This window comes from Callorhinus ursinus, unplaced genomic scaffold, assembly GCF_003265705.2.
Source record: "Callorhinus ursinus isolate GAN/ISIS: 27379988/994484 unplaced genomic scaffold, GSC_fseal_2.0 scaffold48, whole genome shotgun sequence".
Taxonomy (NCBI): domain Eukaryota; kingdom Metazoa; phylum Chordata; class Mammalia; order Carnivora; family Otariidae; genus Callorhinus; species Callorhinus ursinus.
In genome coordinates, this window is record NW_027397110.1 from 91,647 (window position 1) to 110,077 (window position 18,431).

An 18,431-nucleotide genomic window follows, 5' to 3' on the forward strand; every position below is an offset into this window, starting at 1 on the left:
AGAGAGAAGCAGAGGGAGAAGCAGGCTCCCAAGGAGCAGGGAGCCTGATATGGGACTCGATCCCAGGACCCCGGGACCATGACCTGAGCTGAAGGCAGACGCTTAACCATCTGAGCCACCCAGGCGCCCTCTTCCTCCATTTCTTTCATGAGTATTTTATAGTTTTCTGAGTACAGATCCTTTACCTCTTTGGTTAGATTTATTCCTAGGTATCTTATGGTTTTGGGTGCAATTGTAAATGGGATCGACTCCTTAATTTCTCTTTCTTCTGTCTTGTTGTATAGGAATGCCACTGATTTCTGTGCATTGATTTTATACCCTGCCACTTTACTGAATTCCTGTATGAGTTCTAGCAGTTTTGGGTGGAGTTTTTGGGTTTTCCCTAGAAAGTATCACATCATCTGCAAACAGTGAGTGTTTGACTTCTTTGCCGATTTGGATGCCTTTTATTTCTTTTTGTCGTCTGATTGCTGTGGCTAGGACTTCTAATACTATGTTGAATAGCAGTGGTGATAGTGGACATCCCTGCCACGTTCCTGACCTCAGGGGGAAAGCTCTCAGTTTTTCCCCATTGAGAATGATATCACTTTGGGTTTTTCATAGATGGCTTTTATGATATTGAGGTATGCACCCTCTATCCCTATACTCTGAAGAGTTTTGATCAAGAAAGGATGCTGTACTTTGTCAAATGCTTTTTCTGCATCTATTGAGAGGATCATATGATTCTTGTTCTTTCTTTTGTTAATGTATTGTATCACGTTGATTGATTTGCGGATGTTGAACCAGCCTTACAGCCAAGGGATAAGTCCCACTTGGTCGTGGTGAATAATCCTTTTAATGTACTGTTGGATCCTATTGGCTATTATTTTGGTGAGAATTTTTGCATCCATGTTCATCAAGGATATTGGTCTGTAATTCTCCTTTTTGATGGGGGCTTTGGTTTTGGGATCAAGGTAATGGTGGCCTTATAAAACGAGTTTGGAACTTTTCCTACCATTTCTATTTTTTAGAACAGTTTTAGAAGAATAGGCATTAATTCTTCTTTAAATATTTGGTAGAGGGCGCCTGGGTGGCTCAGTCTTTAAGCGTCTGCCTTCGGCTCGGGTCATGTTTCTGGGGTCCTGGGATCGAGCCCCACATCGGGCTCCTGGCTCGGCAGGAAGCCTGCTTCTCCCTCTCCCACTCCCCTAGCCTGTGTTCCCTCTCTCACTGTGTCTCTCTCTGTCAAATAAATAAAATCTTAAAAAGAAAAAAGTTTGGTAGAATTCCCCTGGGAATCCATCTGGCCCTGGGCTTTTGTTTGTTGGGAGATTTTTGATGACTGGTTCAATTTCCTTAGTGGTTATAGGTCTGTTCAGGTTTTCTGTTTCTTCCTGGTTCAGTTTTGGTAGTTGATACATCTCTAGGAATGCACCCATTTCTTCCAGGTTATCTAATTTGCTGCCATAGAGTTGCTCATAATATGTTCTTATAATTGTTTGTATTTCTTTGGTGTTGGTTGTGATCGCTCCTCTTTCATTCATGATTTTGTTGATTTGGGTCATTTCTCTTTTCTTTTGGATAAGTCTGGCCAGGGGTTTATCAATCTTGTTAATTCTTTCAAAGAACCAGCTCCTAGTTTCGTTGATGTGTTCTACTGTTCTTTTGGTTTCTCGTTCATTGATTTCTGCTCTGATCTTTATTATTTCTCTTCTCCTGCTGGGCTTAGGCTTTACTTGCTGTTTTTTCTCTAGCTCCTTTAGGTGTAGGGTTAGGTTGTGTATTTCAGACCTTTCTTGTTTCTTGAGAAAGGCTTGTATTGGTATATACTTTCCTCTTAGGACTGCCTTTGCTGCATCCCAAAGATTTTGAACAGTTGTGTTTTCATTTTCATTGGTTTCCAAGAATTTTTTAAATTCTTCTTTAATTTCCTGGTTGACCCATTCATTCTTTAGTAGGATGCTCTTTAGCCTCCATGTATTTGAGTTCTTTCTGACTTTCCTCTTATGATTGAGTTCTAGTTTCAAAGCACCTTGGTCTGAAAATATGCAGGGAATAATCCCAATCTTTTGGTACCGGTTGAGACCTGATTTGTGACCTAGGATGTGATCTATTCTGGAGAATGATCCATGGGCACTAGAGAAGAATGTGTATTCCGTTGCTTTGGGATGGAATGTTCTGAATATGTCTGTGAAGTCCATTTTGTCCAGTGTGTCATTTAAAGTCTTTATTTCCTTGTTGATCTTTTGCTTAGATGATCTGTCCATTTCAGTGAGGGGAGTGTTAAAGTCCCCCACTATTATTGTATCGTTGTCAATGTGTTTCTTTGCTTTTGTTATTAATTGCCTTATATAATTGGCTGCTCCCATGTTAGGGGCATAGATATTTACAATTGTTAGATCTTCCTGTTGGATAGACCCTTTAAGTAGGATATAGTGTCCTTCCTCATCTCTTATTATAGTCTTTCGTTTATTTATTTATTTATTTATAAAAGATTTTGTTTATTTATTTGATAGAGAGAGACACAACGAAAGAGGGAACACAAGCAGGGGAGTGGGAGAGGGAGAAGCAGGCTTCCTGCAGAGCAGGGAGCCCGATGCGGGGCTTGATCCCGGGACCCTGGGATTACGACCTGAGCCGAAGGCAAATGCTTAACGACTGAGCCACCCAGGCGCCCCTACAGTCTTTCGTTTAAAATCTAGTTTGTCTGATATAAGGATTGCCACCCCAGCTTTCTTTTGGTGTCCATTAGCATGGTAAATGGTTTTCCACCCCCTCACTTTCAATCTGGGGGTGTCTTTGGGTCTAAAATGAGTCTCTTGCAGACAGCATATTGATGGGTCTTGTTTTTTAATCCAATCTGATAGCCTGTGTCTTTTGATTGGGGCATTTAGCCCATTTATATTCAGGGTAACTCTTGAAAGATATGAATTTAGTGCCATTGTATTGCCTGTAAGGTGACTGTTACTGTATATTGTCTGTGTTCCTTTCTGATCTATGCTGCTTTTAGGCTCTCTCTTTGCTTAGAGGACCCCTTTCAATATTTCTTGGAGGGCTGGTTTCGTGTTTGCAAATTCCTTTAGTTTTTGTTTGTCCTGGAAGCTTTTTATCTCTCCTTCTATTTTCAATGATAGCCTAGCTGGATATAGTATTCTTGGCTGCATATTTTTCTCGTTTAGTGCTCTGAAGATATCTTGCCAGTCCTTTCTGGCCTGCCAGGTCTCTGTGGATAGGTCTGTTGCCCATCTAATGTTTCTACCATTGTAGGTTACATATCTTTTCTCCCAAGCTGCTTTCAGGACTTTCTCTTTGTCTCTGAGACTCGTAAGTTTTACTATTAGATGTCAGGGTGTTGACCTATTTTTATTGATTTTGAGAGGGGTTCTCTGTGCCTCCTGGATTTTGATACCTGTTTCCTTCCCCACATTAGGGAAGTTCTCTGCTATAATTTGCTCCAATATACCTTCTGCCCCTCTCTCTCTTTCTTCTTCTTCTGGGATCCCAATTATTCTAATGTTGTTTCGTCTTATCTTATCACTTATCTCTCGAATTCTGCCCTCGTGATCCTGTAGTTGTTTCTCTCTCTTTTTCTCAGCCTATTTTCCATCATTTGGTCTTCTATGTCGCTGATTCTCTCTTCTGCCTCATTTATCCTAGCAGTTAGTGCCCCCATTTTTTATTGCACCTCATTAATAGCCTTTTTGATTTCGACGTGGTTAGATTTTAGTTCTTTTATTTCTCCAGAGAGGGTTTCTCTAATAACTTCCACGCTTTTTTCAAGCCCAGCTAGTATCTTTAAATTCACGATTCTGAACTCTAGGTCCGACATCGTACTAATGTCCGTATTGAGTAGGTCCCTGGCTGACGGTACTACCTCTTGTTCTTTTTGCTGAGGTGATTTTCTTCGTCTTGTCATTTTGTCTCGAGGAGAACAGATGAATGAAAGAACAAAATGCCAACAGGTTAAGAACGTCCCCAGCAGATATACTCTATACCAATCAGAAAAGACCTGAAACCAGGGGGAAAGAAAGGGAAAGAAAGAAGAAAGAAAAAGAAAAAAAAAAAGAAAAAGATAAAGACAAACAAAAACAGAACAAAACAGAACGAAAAAAAAAAACAATATGATCAGATATGATCAGGCTGGTGCATAGATCAGTGCCACACACTAGATTTTGGTATATTTTGGTCTGTTAGAAGAAAGTGACTCCCAAAACTTTAAAGAAGGAAAAACATATGTATGTACAAAAATAAGGGTTGATACAATGAAGGGATGGAAGATGACTGTAAAGATGAAAGTTATAAAAGATTTTGTAAAAGGAATTGATAAGATAAGTTGTTTGAAAAAAGAAAGAAGAGGACTAAAAAAAAAGAAAAAAAAAGGGGTTGGAGAGAATGTGATCAGGCAGGAGACTAGAACAAAGTCATACACTATTTAGGGTATATTTTGATCTGTTAGAAGAAACTGTATCTCAAAATTTTAAGGAGAGAACAACTTACATATATATGCCAAAAATAAGGGTATCTACTATGAAGGGATAGAATATGACTCTAAAAATGAAAAATAAAAATGTTTTTTAAAAAGGATTGATAAGATGTTGGTTGAAAAAGGGAAAAAGAAAAATTCAAAAAAAAAAAGTTAAAAAAATTAACTTTGAAAAACTAATGAATCATGGTAAAAAAGCCATGAATTCTATGTGCAGTATTCCCCTAGCGCTGGAGTTCTCCCGTTCTCCTTGATCGGTAAACTTGGTCTTGGCTTGCTGGCTGTTCGTGCTGATCTTCTGGGGGAGGGGCCTGTTGCCGTGGTTCCCAAATGTCTTTGCCGGAGGCGGAATTGCCCCGCCCTTGTGAGTCCGGGCTAAGCAATCTGCTCGGGTTTGCTCTCAGGAGCTTTTGTTCCCTGCAAGCTCTCGGTACAGTTTTGGGGGACGAGAGTGAAAATGGTGGCCTCCCAATCTCCACCCGGAGGAGCTGAGAACTCGGGGCCCCGCTCCTCAGTGTGCCCCCAGAGAAAAGCAGTCACTCCCTTGTCCCCGGTCTCCGGCCGCACTCCGTGCTCACCCGGCCTGTGACCGAGCGTTTATATGTCTGGCACCCGACCCTGTGTGGAGTCTCCAAACCCAGCAGATCCCTGCGGTGCGCTCCCGCGCCGCTCCTCCCAGGGGAGGAAGGGGAGTCTCCCCGGATCTGCCGCTTGTTGGGTCCCTGCTGGAGGAGCAGTGGCCCGACTGGGCCGCGGATCACAGTTTATGGCCACCCCGAGCTGAGAGCCCGCGCCTCGGCTCCGTCTCTGCAGCCGGCTTCCCCGCTCCGATCCCCGGGAGCTCTGCCGCACTCAGGCACCCCCGGTCTTTCTGTGACCCCGAGGGTCCTGAGACCACACTGTCCCACGAGGGTTCCACCCCCCGCTTAGCCACTGGAGCGACATCCCTCCGCGGAGCCGACTTCTAAAAGTTCCGATTTTGTGCTCCGCGGCTCTAGCACTTGCCAGAAGCGGCCGACGGAGGCCCCCTCCCCCGCCGTCTATCCTCCCGAATATCGCCTCGGATTCACTTCTCCGCACGTCCTACCTTGCAGAAAGTGGTCGCTTTTTTGTTCAGAGTGTTGTTAGTATTCTTATCTTCGATCTCCTGTTGAGTTCGTAGGTGTTCAGAATGGTTTGATCCCTATTCAGCTGAATTCCTGGGACCAGACGAAATCCAGGTCTCCTGCTCCTCCACCATCTTGCTCCCCTGGTTTTTTTTTTTTTAAACCACTTTTAAGTGTACTATTTGGTGGCATTAATTACATTCCCAGTGTTGGGTGATCATCATCACTGTTTACAAAATCTTCCCAACCTGAACTTCCCAGACTCTGTCCCCACATCACGCACTCTCCCCACAGCCCCTCCCCGGCCCCGCCGTCTGCTCTCTGTCCCCCTGGGTCTGACCACTGCAGGTGCCTCCTAGAAGTGGAACCAGACAGGATTTGTCCTTCTGGGTCTGGCTTATTTCACTCAGCACAGTGTCCTCAGGGCTCCCCCGGGTCGTGGCAGGTGTCAGCAGGCTGAGTACTACTCTGTGTATGTATGTACCACGTTTTATTTATGCATTCATCTGTGTGTGGGTACATGGGTTGGCCATTGTGAATGTGCTGCCGTGAGCATGTGTGTGAAAGAGTTTGAGTCCCTGCTTTCAGTTCTTTCAAATATATACCCGGGAGTGCGAGTGTTGGGCCCTGTAATACGTGTATGTGTAGCTTTTGGAGGAACCAATGAACAATTTTTCATGGTGGCTGCACCACTTTACCTTCCTTCCCACATCCTGCGAGAGTTCCGATTTCTCTGCGTCCTCATGGACACTTGTTTCATGTGCTTTACGATAACCGTCCTGGGCACCTGGGTGGCTCAGTCATTAAGTGTCTGCCTTCGGCTCAGGTCATGATCCCGGGGTCCTGGGATCGAGCCCCGCATCGGGCTCCCTGCTAGCAGGAAGCCTGCTTCTCCCTCTCCCACTCCCCCTGCTTGCGTTCCCTCTCTCTCTGTGTGTCTCTGTCAAATAAATAAATAAAATCTTAAAAAATAAATAAATATTTATATGTTTAATATATAAACAATATTTAATATTATTTAATAAATCATATTTTAAAAAGAGATTTTACTTATTTGACAGAGAGCACAAGCAGGGGGAGCGACAGAGGGAGACGGAGAAGCAGGCTCCCCGAGGAGCAGGAAGCCCGATGCAAGGCTCAATCCCAGGACCCTGAGATCATGACCTGAGCCAAAGGCAGACGTTTAACGACTGAGCCACCCAGGCGCTCCCCCAAATAAAATCTTTAAAAAAAGATAACTGTCCTAATGGGTGTGAAGTGGTGTCTCATAGTTTTGATTTGCATTTCCATAGTGATTAATCATACTGAACATTTTTTATGTGCTTATTGGCCCTTTGTATATCTTCTTTGCAGATTTGTGTATTTGAGTTCTTTGTGCATTTTTGAGTTGAATTGTTGAGTTGTGTAGCATTTCTTTATATATTCTGGATATTAGTTCCTTGTCAGTTTCATGATTTGCAAATATTTTCTTCTGTTCTTTAGGTTGTCTTTTCACTAACCTTATAGTTTTCTTTGAAGCACACATGTTTTTAATTTTCACGAAGTCCAATTTATTTGTATTTTGTGGCCTGTGCCTTTGGTGTCATATGTGAAAAACTGCCAAATCCAGGGTCATGAAGATTTGCCTCTGTGTGTTCACCTCAGAGTTTCTTGGTTTTAGGTCTTAAGTTGAGGTGTTTGATCTACTTTGAGTGAATTTTTTTTTAAATCTCTACACCCAGCGTGGGTGGGGCTTGAACTCACGACCCCGAGACCAAGAGTCACATGCCCTACTGACTGAGACAGCCGGGCACGCCCCATACTTTGAATGTATTTTTGTATATGGTGTTGGGGGAGGATCCAGCTTAAATCTTTTGCATGTGAATGTCCAGTTTTCTCAGCACTGTTGGTTGAAAAGACTATCCTTTCCCCATTGAATAGTTTTGGTACCCTTACTGAAAATTAATTGACCATATATGTGAGGGTTTATCTCTGGGTTTCCTCTTTTGTTCATTTGGTCTAGATGTCTGTCTTTATGCCAGTAGCACACTGTCTTGATTACTGTAGTTTCGTAATAAATTTTGAACTTGGGGGGCGCCTGGGTGGCTCAGATGGTTAAGCGTCTGCCTTCAGCTCAGGTCATGGTCCCAGGGTCTTGGGATCGAGCCCCGCATCGGGCTCCTTGCACAGTGGGAAGCCTGCTTTTCCCTCTCCCTCTGCTGCTCCCCCTGCTTGTGCTCGCTCGCTCTCTCTCAAATAAATAAATAAAATCTTTAAAATAAATATAAATAAATTTTGAACTTGGGAAGTGAGTCTTCCAATATTTTTCTTCTTTTTCAAGATTATTTTGGTTCTTTTTTTTTAAGATTTATTTATTTTAGAGCATGTGAGCAGGGGGAGGGGCAGAGGAAGAGGCAGAGAATCCCAGGCATACTCCCTGCTGAGCGAGAGCCTGACCACCAGGCTCCATCCCAAGACCCTGAGATCATGACCTGAGCCAACATCAAGAGTTGGACACTTAACCGACTGAGCCTCCCTCCACCTCCAGGTGCCCCTCCAGTGCTATTTTAAACAGAAGTGGTGAAAGCAGACATCCCTGCCTCCTTCTTTGTCCTAGGGGAAAATCTTTCAGTCTTTTACGGTGGAGTGTAATGTTAGCTGTGGCTTTGTCATACATGGGTTTTATCATGTTGAGGAGGTTCCTTATATTCTCTAACCTATTGAATGTTTTTATCATGGAAGTGTGTTGGAGTTTGTCAGATGCTTTCTTTGCACCAATTAAGATAACCCTATTTTTTCTTCATTCTATTAATGTGGCTTATCGCATTGATTGATTTTTTTTTTTCTTCACTTCTCCAGTGAGTATTTGTTATTAGCTAAGCCATGATTCAGGATCCCAGGGTGGGGATCGGCTGGCACACAGGTGGGAGAAGGGTGGAGGACAGAGGAGAGGCCGGTGGAGCCAGTTGAGATCTTCCCAGGAAACGTGCCTTCTGCCAGGCGGTGGTTCCGGGCTGACACCCAGGATGTGGGTCTGCGGGACACGTACAGGGGCTGGTCTCATGAAGTCCGCGTAGTTCTTCCAGCGGCTCCTGCTCTGCCTCTGGCTGGGGAAGCGGCTGGCTGCCGGGCAGTCTGGTAGTTCTGGACTTCGGTCTTGATCCACGGTACTGACTCCTACTAAAGACGCCCCTGAAGCAGCTCGCGGGTCAGACCCTCGGCAAAGACCGAATTGATTGATTTTTGTATGCCGAGCCACCCTTTTTAACATGCTGCTGGATTTGATTTGTTAGTGTTTTCTTTTTCAGATTTATTTATTTATTTGGGGGGGGTGGCAGGGGAGAGGTAGAGAATCCTCAAGCAGACTCCACGCCCAGCACGGAGCCCCATGGGGGGCTCCATCCCATGACCCTGAGATCACAACCTGAGCTGAAACCAAGAGTCAGATGCTTAACCGGCTGAGCCACCCAGGCGCCCCTGATCTGTTAGTACTTTATCAGAGATTTTTACATTTACGTTCATAAGGGAAGTTGGCCTATAGTTTTCTGTCCTTATAGTGTCTTTTTCTTGCTTTGGAATCAGGGCAATACTGGCCTCTTAGAATTAGGAGGTATTCCCTCCTTTTCGGGTTTTGGAAGAGTTTGAGAACAATTGCTGTTAGTTCTTTAATTGTTTGGTAGAATTCACTGGTAATGCCATCTGGTCCTGAGCTTTTCTTTGTTGGGAGGGTTTTTTGTTTTTTTAAAGGTTTCTTTAAATTGCAATAAGATACACAAAACATTTTCCATCTTAATCTGTTGGGAGGTATTGTGTCTGTGGGAGCCTGTTGATAGAGAGGCTGTTGGCCGGGACGCCTGGGGCTTGTCTGTTGGCCTTCCCTGCCCGCCGTGCCAGAGCTGGAGCAGGCCGGCCTTTGTGGCTTTCCCTGTGATTCCAGGACACAGCTCGGCAGCAGCCATCTGTTTTCTCCTCTGGACGTGTCCCTGCAAGTCCAGTGGTCAGATCTAACGACAGCACTTTAGGTGTTGTGTGTGCACTTCTCGGGTAGTGTGGGAGGCCGTGTGTCTTCCTGCACCCGCATCCACAATTGGCTTGACGTTTCAGATATGTATTATTTTTCAGTGTGGTCTGTAAAAACTCATACTTTGTTGTTTCTGCATGTGTGTTTTTATTGCCGAGGGTGGGACGGTCAGGCTCTGCTTTGTGGCGTCTGCTCTCTGCTCTTGGCGCTTCCTGTGTGTGTGTCTTGGTTTGGGGCACCCAGTCTTGGGACACCCTGCGCCGTGCTGAGAGGGTGGAATGGGGCAACAGTACCATGTTGGGCTCTGGGTGCCTGACTCAGTAGCCTCTCCTCTGCCTGTCCAGCCAGCTCAGACCTTCGTGGTGAAGCGGGGTGTCCACGTATCAGGAGCCTCCCCCGAGAGCGTCAGCAGTCTCCTCTCAGAGGTGGGCGAGTGGGGGACACACTACGCACGCCTGAGCCAGTTCTCTCTGCAGCCTGTGCTGGACTCCTCGTGCAGCAAGGGCCTTGTGTTCCAGGTACGGCCCTCCGCCTCGTGGCTATATCCCAGACCTTCCTGGAGCCTCAGATTCTACTCCAAGACCACTGAGTGCAAGCCTTTTGTTTCCTTAGCAATGTCTAAAAGCTGACAGTCACTCTTCAGGAACGAATTCCCTAGGGATGATGTTTTAGCTCCACTGTCACTTAACTGCAGACCTGGGCAGCCGTGTTTAGGCCATGGGATACAGGTGTGGCCAGCATTCTGGGGCGGGGGCTGGGCGGTATGGGGTAGGCATGTGCTGCCTGCTCCCTGCTGGGTCCTCAGGGAGTTGCACAGCAACTGACACAGCGTCCTCCCTGATTTGGGGTGTTAAAGTTCTAGGCCCCGGGGCTGAGGCAGCTCTTCCGGAGGACCTTACAGTCGGCCCATATGCCAGGCAGAGTCCCCCTGGGGCAGCAGGTGCGGCCTGCTGGGAGGGGCAGGCGTCCAGATGGAGCAGGGCGTTGGGGAGAACTGAGAGAAGAGCAGCAGGGAGGCTGAGCAGAGGAGGCAGGATGCTGGGGCCCCCCGGGGGCTGGGCGGCACGGGTTCCTTCCATCTCGTGGCCCTGTGGCAGTGCTGTTGGCTGATGAGGTTCAGGTTTGAGACGGTGCAGGCCGGGCCCATGGAGGCAAGGAGGAAACTGACGAAGATGGAAGGGACTGCCATGTGGGTTGAGGATGTGGCTGGTGGGTGGATTGACTTTTGTTCTGGAGCGTTCCGTGTAGACCTCCTGCTGCGGTGCAGCCCAGGACGCATGTGTTGCCAAGAGCCCGGTGGTTTGAGCGGCCAGAGACCCTCTCAGAGTTGGCACCTGCATGCAGAGCCTGGCTACCCCTTCCAGAACTCCCCCTGGGACCTGCAGTTCCCAGTTTCCTGGTGTAGCTGGTCTGGGCCCTGGGGTTCCGTGAAGGGTCCTTTCTTCCAGCTGGGCTGGGGTGCCTGGGCATGACCCATCTATGTCCATTCCTTGGAAGATGGAGCCCCAAGGTTGGGGATGGGAGCCAAGCCTTTCCCCCCAGCTCCAGTGTATCCTTTAAGTTCTGAGCTTGGCGGCCGTGCCCTTGTGCCCGGCTGCCCCCCTCCCAGCCTTGTTGCCCAATAGGCCTTCACCAGCGGCCTGAGGAAGTACCTGCAGTATTACCGTGCCTGCGTCCTCTCCACTCCGCCCACCCTGAGCCTCCTCACCATTGGCTTTCTTTTCAAGAAACTGGGCCGGCAGCTCAGGTGAGCCTTGGCATGGGGGCCGAGTCTGGGGGCCGTGTGGAGGCAGGTGCGGGACTTGCTGGGCCGCAAAGGGCTTGTGAGAACAGGAGCCCTTGCCCCCGGTGGGCTCCCTGGGTGCTGTGTGCTGTGTCTCTTTTGGTGGCCTACCATGGCAGGCCCCATCTAGGGTTGGGGGCACCTGCCTGAAGGGCACACAGGGTCTCCACAGACCTGGCTCCTGGCGCTCCTGGCGCTCCTGGCCAGTTCGTAAACACCAGGCGGAGTGGTGTGGCAGGTGCCCTCTGGAGAAGGGAGCATGAGGGGCTGGGGAGAAGGGTTCGGTGGGAGAGGAAACCTTGTGGGCAGAAAGGCTGGAGGTGGGGTGCAGTGGGGGTGGCAAGAGTCTGGGGGTGCCTGGAGGGTGCTGGGGCAGGGGCACTGTGCTGCCATGTGGGTGTAGACTGCAGCAGGGGAGAGAGGGTGGGGGGTCTGGGCGGGGTCTGGGCGGTCATCCAGGCAGAGGAGGTGTCACCCGGCGTGAGGTGGCGGGGTGCTGTGGGGGCGGGGGAAGGGTCATGCACTCAGGGTGGTTCTGAGTCTGGTCCGAACCTGAGAAGGGGGTGGAGATGCACAGGGTGTGCAGGGAGGGACCAGGCAGGAAGCTCAAATCTGGAGTCCTTGAAGTCCGGGTGCTTTTAAACCTGGAGCCTGAAGGCAGGCAGAGATGGGCCTGGGAGACATTTTGCTGTGGTGTCACTGGACCTGGGGACTCTGAGTGTCTGCTCCCTGGTCTCACACAGCCTCTGTGTCTAGGTACTTGGCTGAGCTCTGTGGCGTTGGCACTGCACTCCCAGGTAGTGGGGGCGGAGAACCCAAGGCTGCATTCCCCACTGTGAGTTCTGGGTTCTTCCTGAGTGTCGTCCCGTTGGTGGGGCTGCTGCTGGGCGTCAGCCGCGTGTGGTACTACCCTGAAGCCCCTCCCCTTGCTGTCTCCAGGGGGTGAAGCTGCTCTCCTACCTGTACCAGGAAGCTCTCGATAATTGCAGCAACGAGAACTACCCAGTGCTGCTGTCCCTGCTGAAGACCAGCTGTGAGCCCTACACAAGGTGGGGCCTGTGCACCCCGTGCCATCCGCGCACCCTGTGCACCCCGCACAGACCGCGCACCCTGCATACCCCGCACACTCCGTGCACCCAGCGCAGACCGCACACCCCGTGCACCCCGCGCAGACTGCGCACCCCGTATACCCTGCACACCCTGTGCACCCTGCATACCCCGCGCACCCCGTGCACCCCGTGCAGACTGATCACCCTGCATACTCCGCGCACCCCGGCGCACCCTGCACAGACCGCGCACCCCGCGCTGACATAGGACAGCAGCCTTTTGTCATACATCTCCTAAGGGCGGGGGTTGTGTGGGAGGAGGGGGGAGTAGCGCAGCTGGGCTTGGACTGTGGGCACATTGGCGGACCACCCCCATGGCCGCCATGCCCCCTCATGGCTGGTCTGTCCACCCTGGCAGGTTCATCCATGACTGGGTGTACAGTGGGGTCTTCAGAGACGTTTATGGCGAATTCATGATCCAGGTGAACCACGAGTACCTGGGCTTCAGAGGTAGGTGGCTGCTGGCTGCTAGGCTGGGCCTCTGCCATCAGGTGGGTCGGGGCCAGTGCTGGACGCTGGCCAACCATGTGTTCCGTCCCCCATTCAGATAAGTTCTACTGGACCCACGGCTATGTGCTCATTTCCAAAGAGGTGGAGGACTGTGTCCCTGTGTTCTTGAAGCACATCGCCCACGATGTGTACGTCTGCGGGAAGACCATCAATTTGCTGAAACTCTGCTGCCCCCGGGTGAGGAGAGCCCGCCCTCCCGTCCCTTCTTGTCCTGCTGTTGTTCCCTGTCCCCTGAGACCTGGCCATCTGTCTGTAGTGTGTGGTGACCTCTCATTTCCTCCATCGAGTTTCTGGGAGCTTGTCCAAAGACAGGATGAAAAGCAAAGGCATTTCAGAGGCCGAGGGGCGGTGGGCTCCTTCCCTCTCTCCACGAGGGAAACTGCCCCAGTGGGACAGTTATGGGCCGCATCCGCAGGAAGATGGACCCAGGCTGGTTTAGGGAGTCGTGTCTCGTGGTTTGGAGGGTTGCGGGGGAGGCCTGGCAGCGGCCCACATGCCATCCATGGTGTGAAGCCCTGTAGAGCAGGGAGGCAGGTGGGGCTGCCCAGGCCGGGGCTGGGGAGGGGCCAGGAGGCTCAGCCTGTGGCTGACGGGGTTCCTCCTGTGCTGGGCTGAGAACAGACTGGAGCTGTCAGGACATGGGGAGGGGCCAGATGCTGGGGAGCTTGAAGGCTGGGGCTCCCTGGGGGAGGGGTGGCCAGCAGTGGGGTCTGTTCTGTGCAGGCTGACCCTGGGCCTGTAGCCCACGCGCCTCCAGTGAGGGAGGCTGAGGAGAGGTCTTCACAGCTTCTGGAGAGTCGCTGGTGGAAGGCAGCCTTGGCCTGGGCAGAGACGCTGCACAACCCATCTGGGATGTCCTTGGAGCCATGCCCCTCCAGTGAATGAATGTTTCTGAGAAAGGGGGCTGTCCCCATGGGTCACCAGGAACAGAGGCAGAGCTGGGCATGGGTCTGCATGTCACTGGCTCACTTCAGCTTTTCCTTCCTGGTAGCATTACCTCTACTGGTCTGACGTGCCCGTCCCTCGGATCTCAGTGATTTTCTCCCCCGAGGAGTTGAAGGAGGTTGAGAGGGACTGTGCCATCTACGTGGGGCGGATGGAGAGGGTAGCGCGCCACAGCTCCATCAGCAAGGAGGAGAAGGTGTCGGGCGCTGTGGGCCTGGGGGCTCTCCGTGCACCTCCCTCCCCTCTAAGGGTCTTGGGCCAGTGGGGAGGCTGCCCTGATGTTCTCTGTCGGTAGGGTATCTGGGTGGGGGACGCCCGGTCAGGGCTCTGTCCTCTCTTCTCTGGGGCTGGCTGGGCGGGAGACATGCCCAGTCCTGGGCAGCAGGATGGGAGGTTCCTGCACTTGGTGGCCCCTGTGAGCTCCTCTCCTGCTCAGAAGGGGCCGGCGTACCAGGACCTGAGCTTTGAGTGTTTTGTGTACCCAGGGAGGGGTTTGATGGAAAGCCATTTCTGGCCTGGCCCCCGGGGGGAGACTTGAGAGAACACGCAGGGGTGGATGCGGGGAGGGGGCTGGCCCTCCCTCCCTGTGGGGAAGCCCGCGCCAAGCTCCCGGTCCCCTCCAGGGTGGGTGCACGCAGGCCTGGGGTCTCAGCCTCAAACTGCTTGGAGAGTGTGTTGACTACCTAGGCTTGTTGAGCCAGGGTGCTGCCCCTAGAGGGGCCTGCATGGGGTCCGAGCAGCCCCCACTTTCAGGCCGCCCTAGAGGAGGGGACAGAGAGTTGGGATGTGTTTACAGATGATCTTTTTCAGGAATTACGAATGGAAATTGCAAAACAAGAATTGATTGTCCAGGCCCGGGAAGCAGCGTCCAGAGTCCTGCGAGCGCTCAGCGGTACGTGTGGCTCGGGTCGCCCTCTGGGGCTCTGGGGTCACCTGCTGCGGGCTTCTCACCACGCCGCCCCCTCCCATCTCAACGTAGATCGGCAGACGTCGGAACGCATGGCCTTGGACGCCCGGAAGCGAGAGCAGTTTCAGAGGCTGAAGGAGCAGTTCGTGAAGGACCAAGAGGTAGGTGGTGCGGCCGTTGGGGGGGCAGGGGGTGCAGGCTTGTGGAGTCCAGCTCTAACCTGCAAGAGCACGTGTGGTGCGTTGTGCAGCGGCGCCGGGCGGCCAGGCAGGAGGCTCTGGATGACGACTTGGGCTATGCGCAGGAGCTCCGCGACAGGGAGAGGAGGCTGAGGGCCCTGGAGGAGCAGCTGGAGAGGAAGGCGAGGTAGGCGGCTGCGGGCGAGGCGGGCACTCTGGGCTGACCCTCCTGGCAGGGTCTGGTGATGGTTGTCTTTTCATTTTGGAGATTTTTTAAGCGTGTGTTAAGCTAGGAAGAGTAGGGGTCCAAACTCCAACGTGCACCTGGGCGGAGTGCTTGTGGCCGTTTTCCCACACTCAGGTGTGCTTCCCTGTCCTCAGAACGTCTTCTCCCGGTTGGTTAGTGTGGACTGGCATCCAGACAAGGTGCGCACACTGGGTTTGCCTCGCCCGCCTCTCCGTCTCTTTGTTTCTTCTAAGTTCAGCAGCTCCTGCCCCTGATTTTTAAGCCTGTGATCAGCCCGACCGCTGGACAGACGGGGGCATTTGTCCAGGCCAGCACCCAGCAGGAGGCCGTCCCGTGGCGGTGCCCGCCCCTCTGTCTCCCGTGAGCTGCAGCACAGTCGGGGTCCCCCAGGGGCACCGCGGTGGCGGGCTGCGTCTTCCCGCCTGTTGTCTCTCAGGGTCCCAGTTGTCCTGAGCTTCCGTACTGTTCTCGGAGGGTGTGTCTCGTGTGTGGGTGTGCGCGCGCGGGTAGATGTTCTTCTGTCCTCCGTAGGGGACAGCGAGGTGTCGGGGCTGTGTCCCTGGTCGGGGGCAGCCAGATGGGAATTAGCCAGTCCAGGTCGGACCCAGTTCCCTGCTGGCGAGTGACGAGCGGGGACAGCTGCCAGGGAAGCGCATGCAGCACTTGTGCTGTGCTGTGCCCCCTTTCGCATCTATCCTTCGCTCTCCGGAGTTCGCCCCAGCAGAACAGGAAGGCACCTCTCGTGCGGGGTGCCTAGCAGCCCTGGGCCTCCTGCCTGTCCTCCGGCTTCGGGTCGTGTGGGCGCTCGTTCTGGTATTTGCTCAGCAGACATCTGCTGAGCCCCAGCTAGGTGCCTGCCCGCTGGGGTCCTGGTCTGGTGGGGGCAGAAAGACCTGCCCGGCAAGGCCCCTGCAGGGGCTGTGGGGCCTCACGCAGACCAGCTGCTGGCCTGGGAAGGTGCCGAGGGCCTCTGCTGTGGAGAGCCATGCTAGCCCACGGGGCGCCAGCTGCACAGAGTTGCGCGACTGTGGCAGCTGGGCCTCTCTGGCTGTGTCTTTAGGCAAGCACTGGTTGACCATTATAGCAAGTTGTCTGCAGAAGCAGCTCGTCGAGAGCAGAAGGCGCTGTGGAAAATCCAGAGGCACCGATTGGCAAGTGCACGGCTTCGTTTCCTCGTAGAAGATCAGAAGCTCATTCAGGTATCACCATGGTTTCTGACGGGAGCTCTTCCCCTGGGCTTCGGGGGTCTCGGAGCCCGAGAGTACACGCAGACCTGGGTTCTGGGAGAGGGTTGGTAACTCAGTGCTCAGGGACGTCGAGACTGGGAGGAGACCATGCCGCCCTAGGATGACGTGGGCAGTGCTGAGAGCTAGCTCTAGGCCCGGGCCCTTCTCGCCTCAGTGCTGTGGCCCGTGTGGGCAGTCAGGAGCTGTGGCTTCTGTGCGTTGGGTGAGGGTGCGGAAGCTCTGGGTTGGATTGTGTGGGGTTAGGTGCTCACTGTTGCTGCCTGAATTTCAGGGGATGCTGAAGGACGTGTCCGAAGGGAAGGCCCTGGAGCCACTCTCCATCCTCCCTGCTGCCGGCTCCCAGGTGAGGGGCTGGGGTCAGGATTCAGGGCGCAGAGCATGGGGCTGTGAGCTGGATGCCCCAGGTTTGCGGTGCCCTGGGAGCACAGTGGCTGCTGAGCCTGACTTGGTGCTGGTTGCAGAACTGAGCTTGGGGAACCAACACCCACTTGTGTCTCAGGCTTTGTCTCCAGGCCCCGGGCACTCGGCGGGAGGCAGCACCTCTGACTCTGGGTATGCAGAACAGCCGCACGTGGTTGCCTGGGATTGCCCGAATGCACGGACGCTGCAGCAGCTCACACCTCCAGCAGCAGGGGCCCGTGGCTCGGGGCTGGTGCACAGGCCAGGGCCGTGCTCTGAGGGCCTCAGCATCCAAGACTTCCTGCCCACAGCTCGGGAGGCCGAGCCGCCTGTACCCACTGGTGTGGCCCCTGTCCTGGAGGAGGCGCTGCACACCATCAGCTCAGACCTGCCTCCCTCGGCTCCATCCGAAGTGGTGGGCACGGGGCCTTCTGGGCCACTGGAGTATGATTTCAGAACCATCCTGAGGCCAGCTATAGCCCCCTTGGCTTCCCCAGGGTCCCTGAAGACTGTAGGAGGCAGCTCGAGTAATGAGGGGCAGCAGCTGTGGGGGGACAGTGTCACGCGGCCACAAGGTACAGGTGTCTCAGATAGGCAGGTGGCTCTGCCTCACGCCCACCCCTCTGGGTACACCCTCCCCAAGGACGGGAGTAGCCAGGCCATGGGGCAGCTCCTCGGGCATGTGTCAGAGGGCAGCATTCCCACAGGGGGCTATGCTTCTGGGATGGCCCCCTCGCGGCCACGGTGGAACATCCACGGACACGTGTCTGACGCCAGCATCAAGGTGGGGGAGAACGTGTGGGATGTGGCCCCCTCGCGGCCACGGTGGAATGTCCACGGACACGTATCTGACGCCAGCATCAAGGTGGGGGAGAACGTGTGGGATGTGGCCCCCTCGCGGCCACGGTGGAACGTCCACGGACACGTGTCTGATGCCAACATCAAGGTGGGGGAGAACGTGTGGGATGTGGCCCCCTCGCAGCCACGGTGGAATGTCCACGGACACGTATCTGACGCCAGCATCAAGGTGGGGGAGAACGTGTGGGATGTGGCCCCCTCGCGGCCCCGGTGGAACGTCCACGGACATGTGTCTCAGTCCCATGTGGTACTGGGTGCACTCTCTGGGGAAGGCCAGCCCGATATACCCAGGCCCTGCCAGAGCCCCCCTGACCATGTGTCCCAGTCAGGCCTCAGCTTGGGAGCACAGAGCCCTGTCTGGGAGCACGAGCCACGGCTGCCTGCAGAGACAGCCTCAGACAGCTCCTGTGCTCAGGAGGCTGGCTCCAGGAGTGGGGAGGCGAGTGGCCTCCAGGCTTCGCTGTCTGCAGTGGCTGCATCCCGGGATCTGGGAGATGGTATCCCCGAGGAGCCAGGTCAGTGGGGTCCCTACAGCTGTCCCATCACTGGTGGCACCTGTGGGCCCGGGAGGGATGTGGGCAAGGAGGAAGGGCAAGAAGTCTGCAGCCCTGGGGACTTGGGAGGTATCACCCTGTAGGAGGCACTTGGGCCTGATACCCCCTCCTGCCGCACTTGTGTTGCT

At 53.0% G+C, this 18,431-nt stretch overlaps 1 protein-coding gene across 3 annotated transcripts in view; it reads left to right on the forward strand.

The window, feature by feature from the left end:
* Window positions 1–18,431, forward strand: part of TUBGCP6 (tubulin gamma complex component 6) — a 32,159-nt gene that overhangs the window by 9,980 nt on the left and 3,748 nt on the right. For all 3 annotated transcript variants that reach the window (XR_012375284.1, XM_025881466.2, XM_025881467.2), the window contains exons 4-16: window positions 9,913–10,086; window positions 11,194–11,315; window positions 12,108–12,186; window positions 12,291–12,400; window positions 12,816–12,907; window positions 13,005–13,144; window positions 13,959–14,108; window positions 14,723–14,804; window positions 14,892–14,980; window positions 15,070–15,185; window positions 16,306–16,444; window positions 16,764–16,835; window positions 16,992–18,264. Coding sequence is in view for 2 of the 3 variants with exons in the window: in XM_025881466.2 (XP_025737251.1) it covers window positions 9,913–10,086; window positions 11,194–11,315; window positions 12,108–12,186; window positions 12,291–12,400; window positions 12,816–12,907; window positions 13,005–13,144; window positions 13,959–14,108; window positions 14,723–14,804; window positions 14,892–14,980; window positions 15,070–15,185; window positions 16,306–16,444; window positions 16,764–16,835; window positions 16,992–18,264 (2,638 nt within the window). In the remaining variant the exon portion in view is untranslated. The remainder of the gene's footprint in view (window positions 1–9,912; window positions 10,087–11,193; window positions 11,316–12,107; window positions 12,187–12,290; window positions 12,401–12,815; window positions 12,908–13,004; window positions 13,145–13,958; window positions 14,109–14,722; window positions 14,805–14,891; window positions 14,981–15,069; window positions 15,186–16,305; window positions 16,445–16,763; window positions 16,836–16,991; window positions 18,265–18,431) is intronic.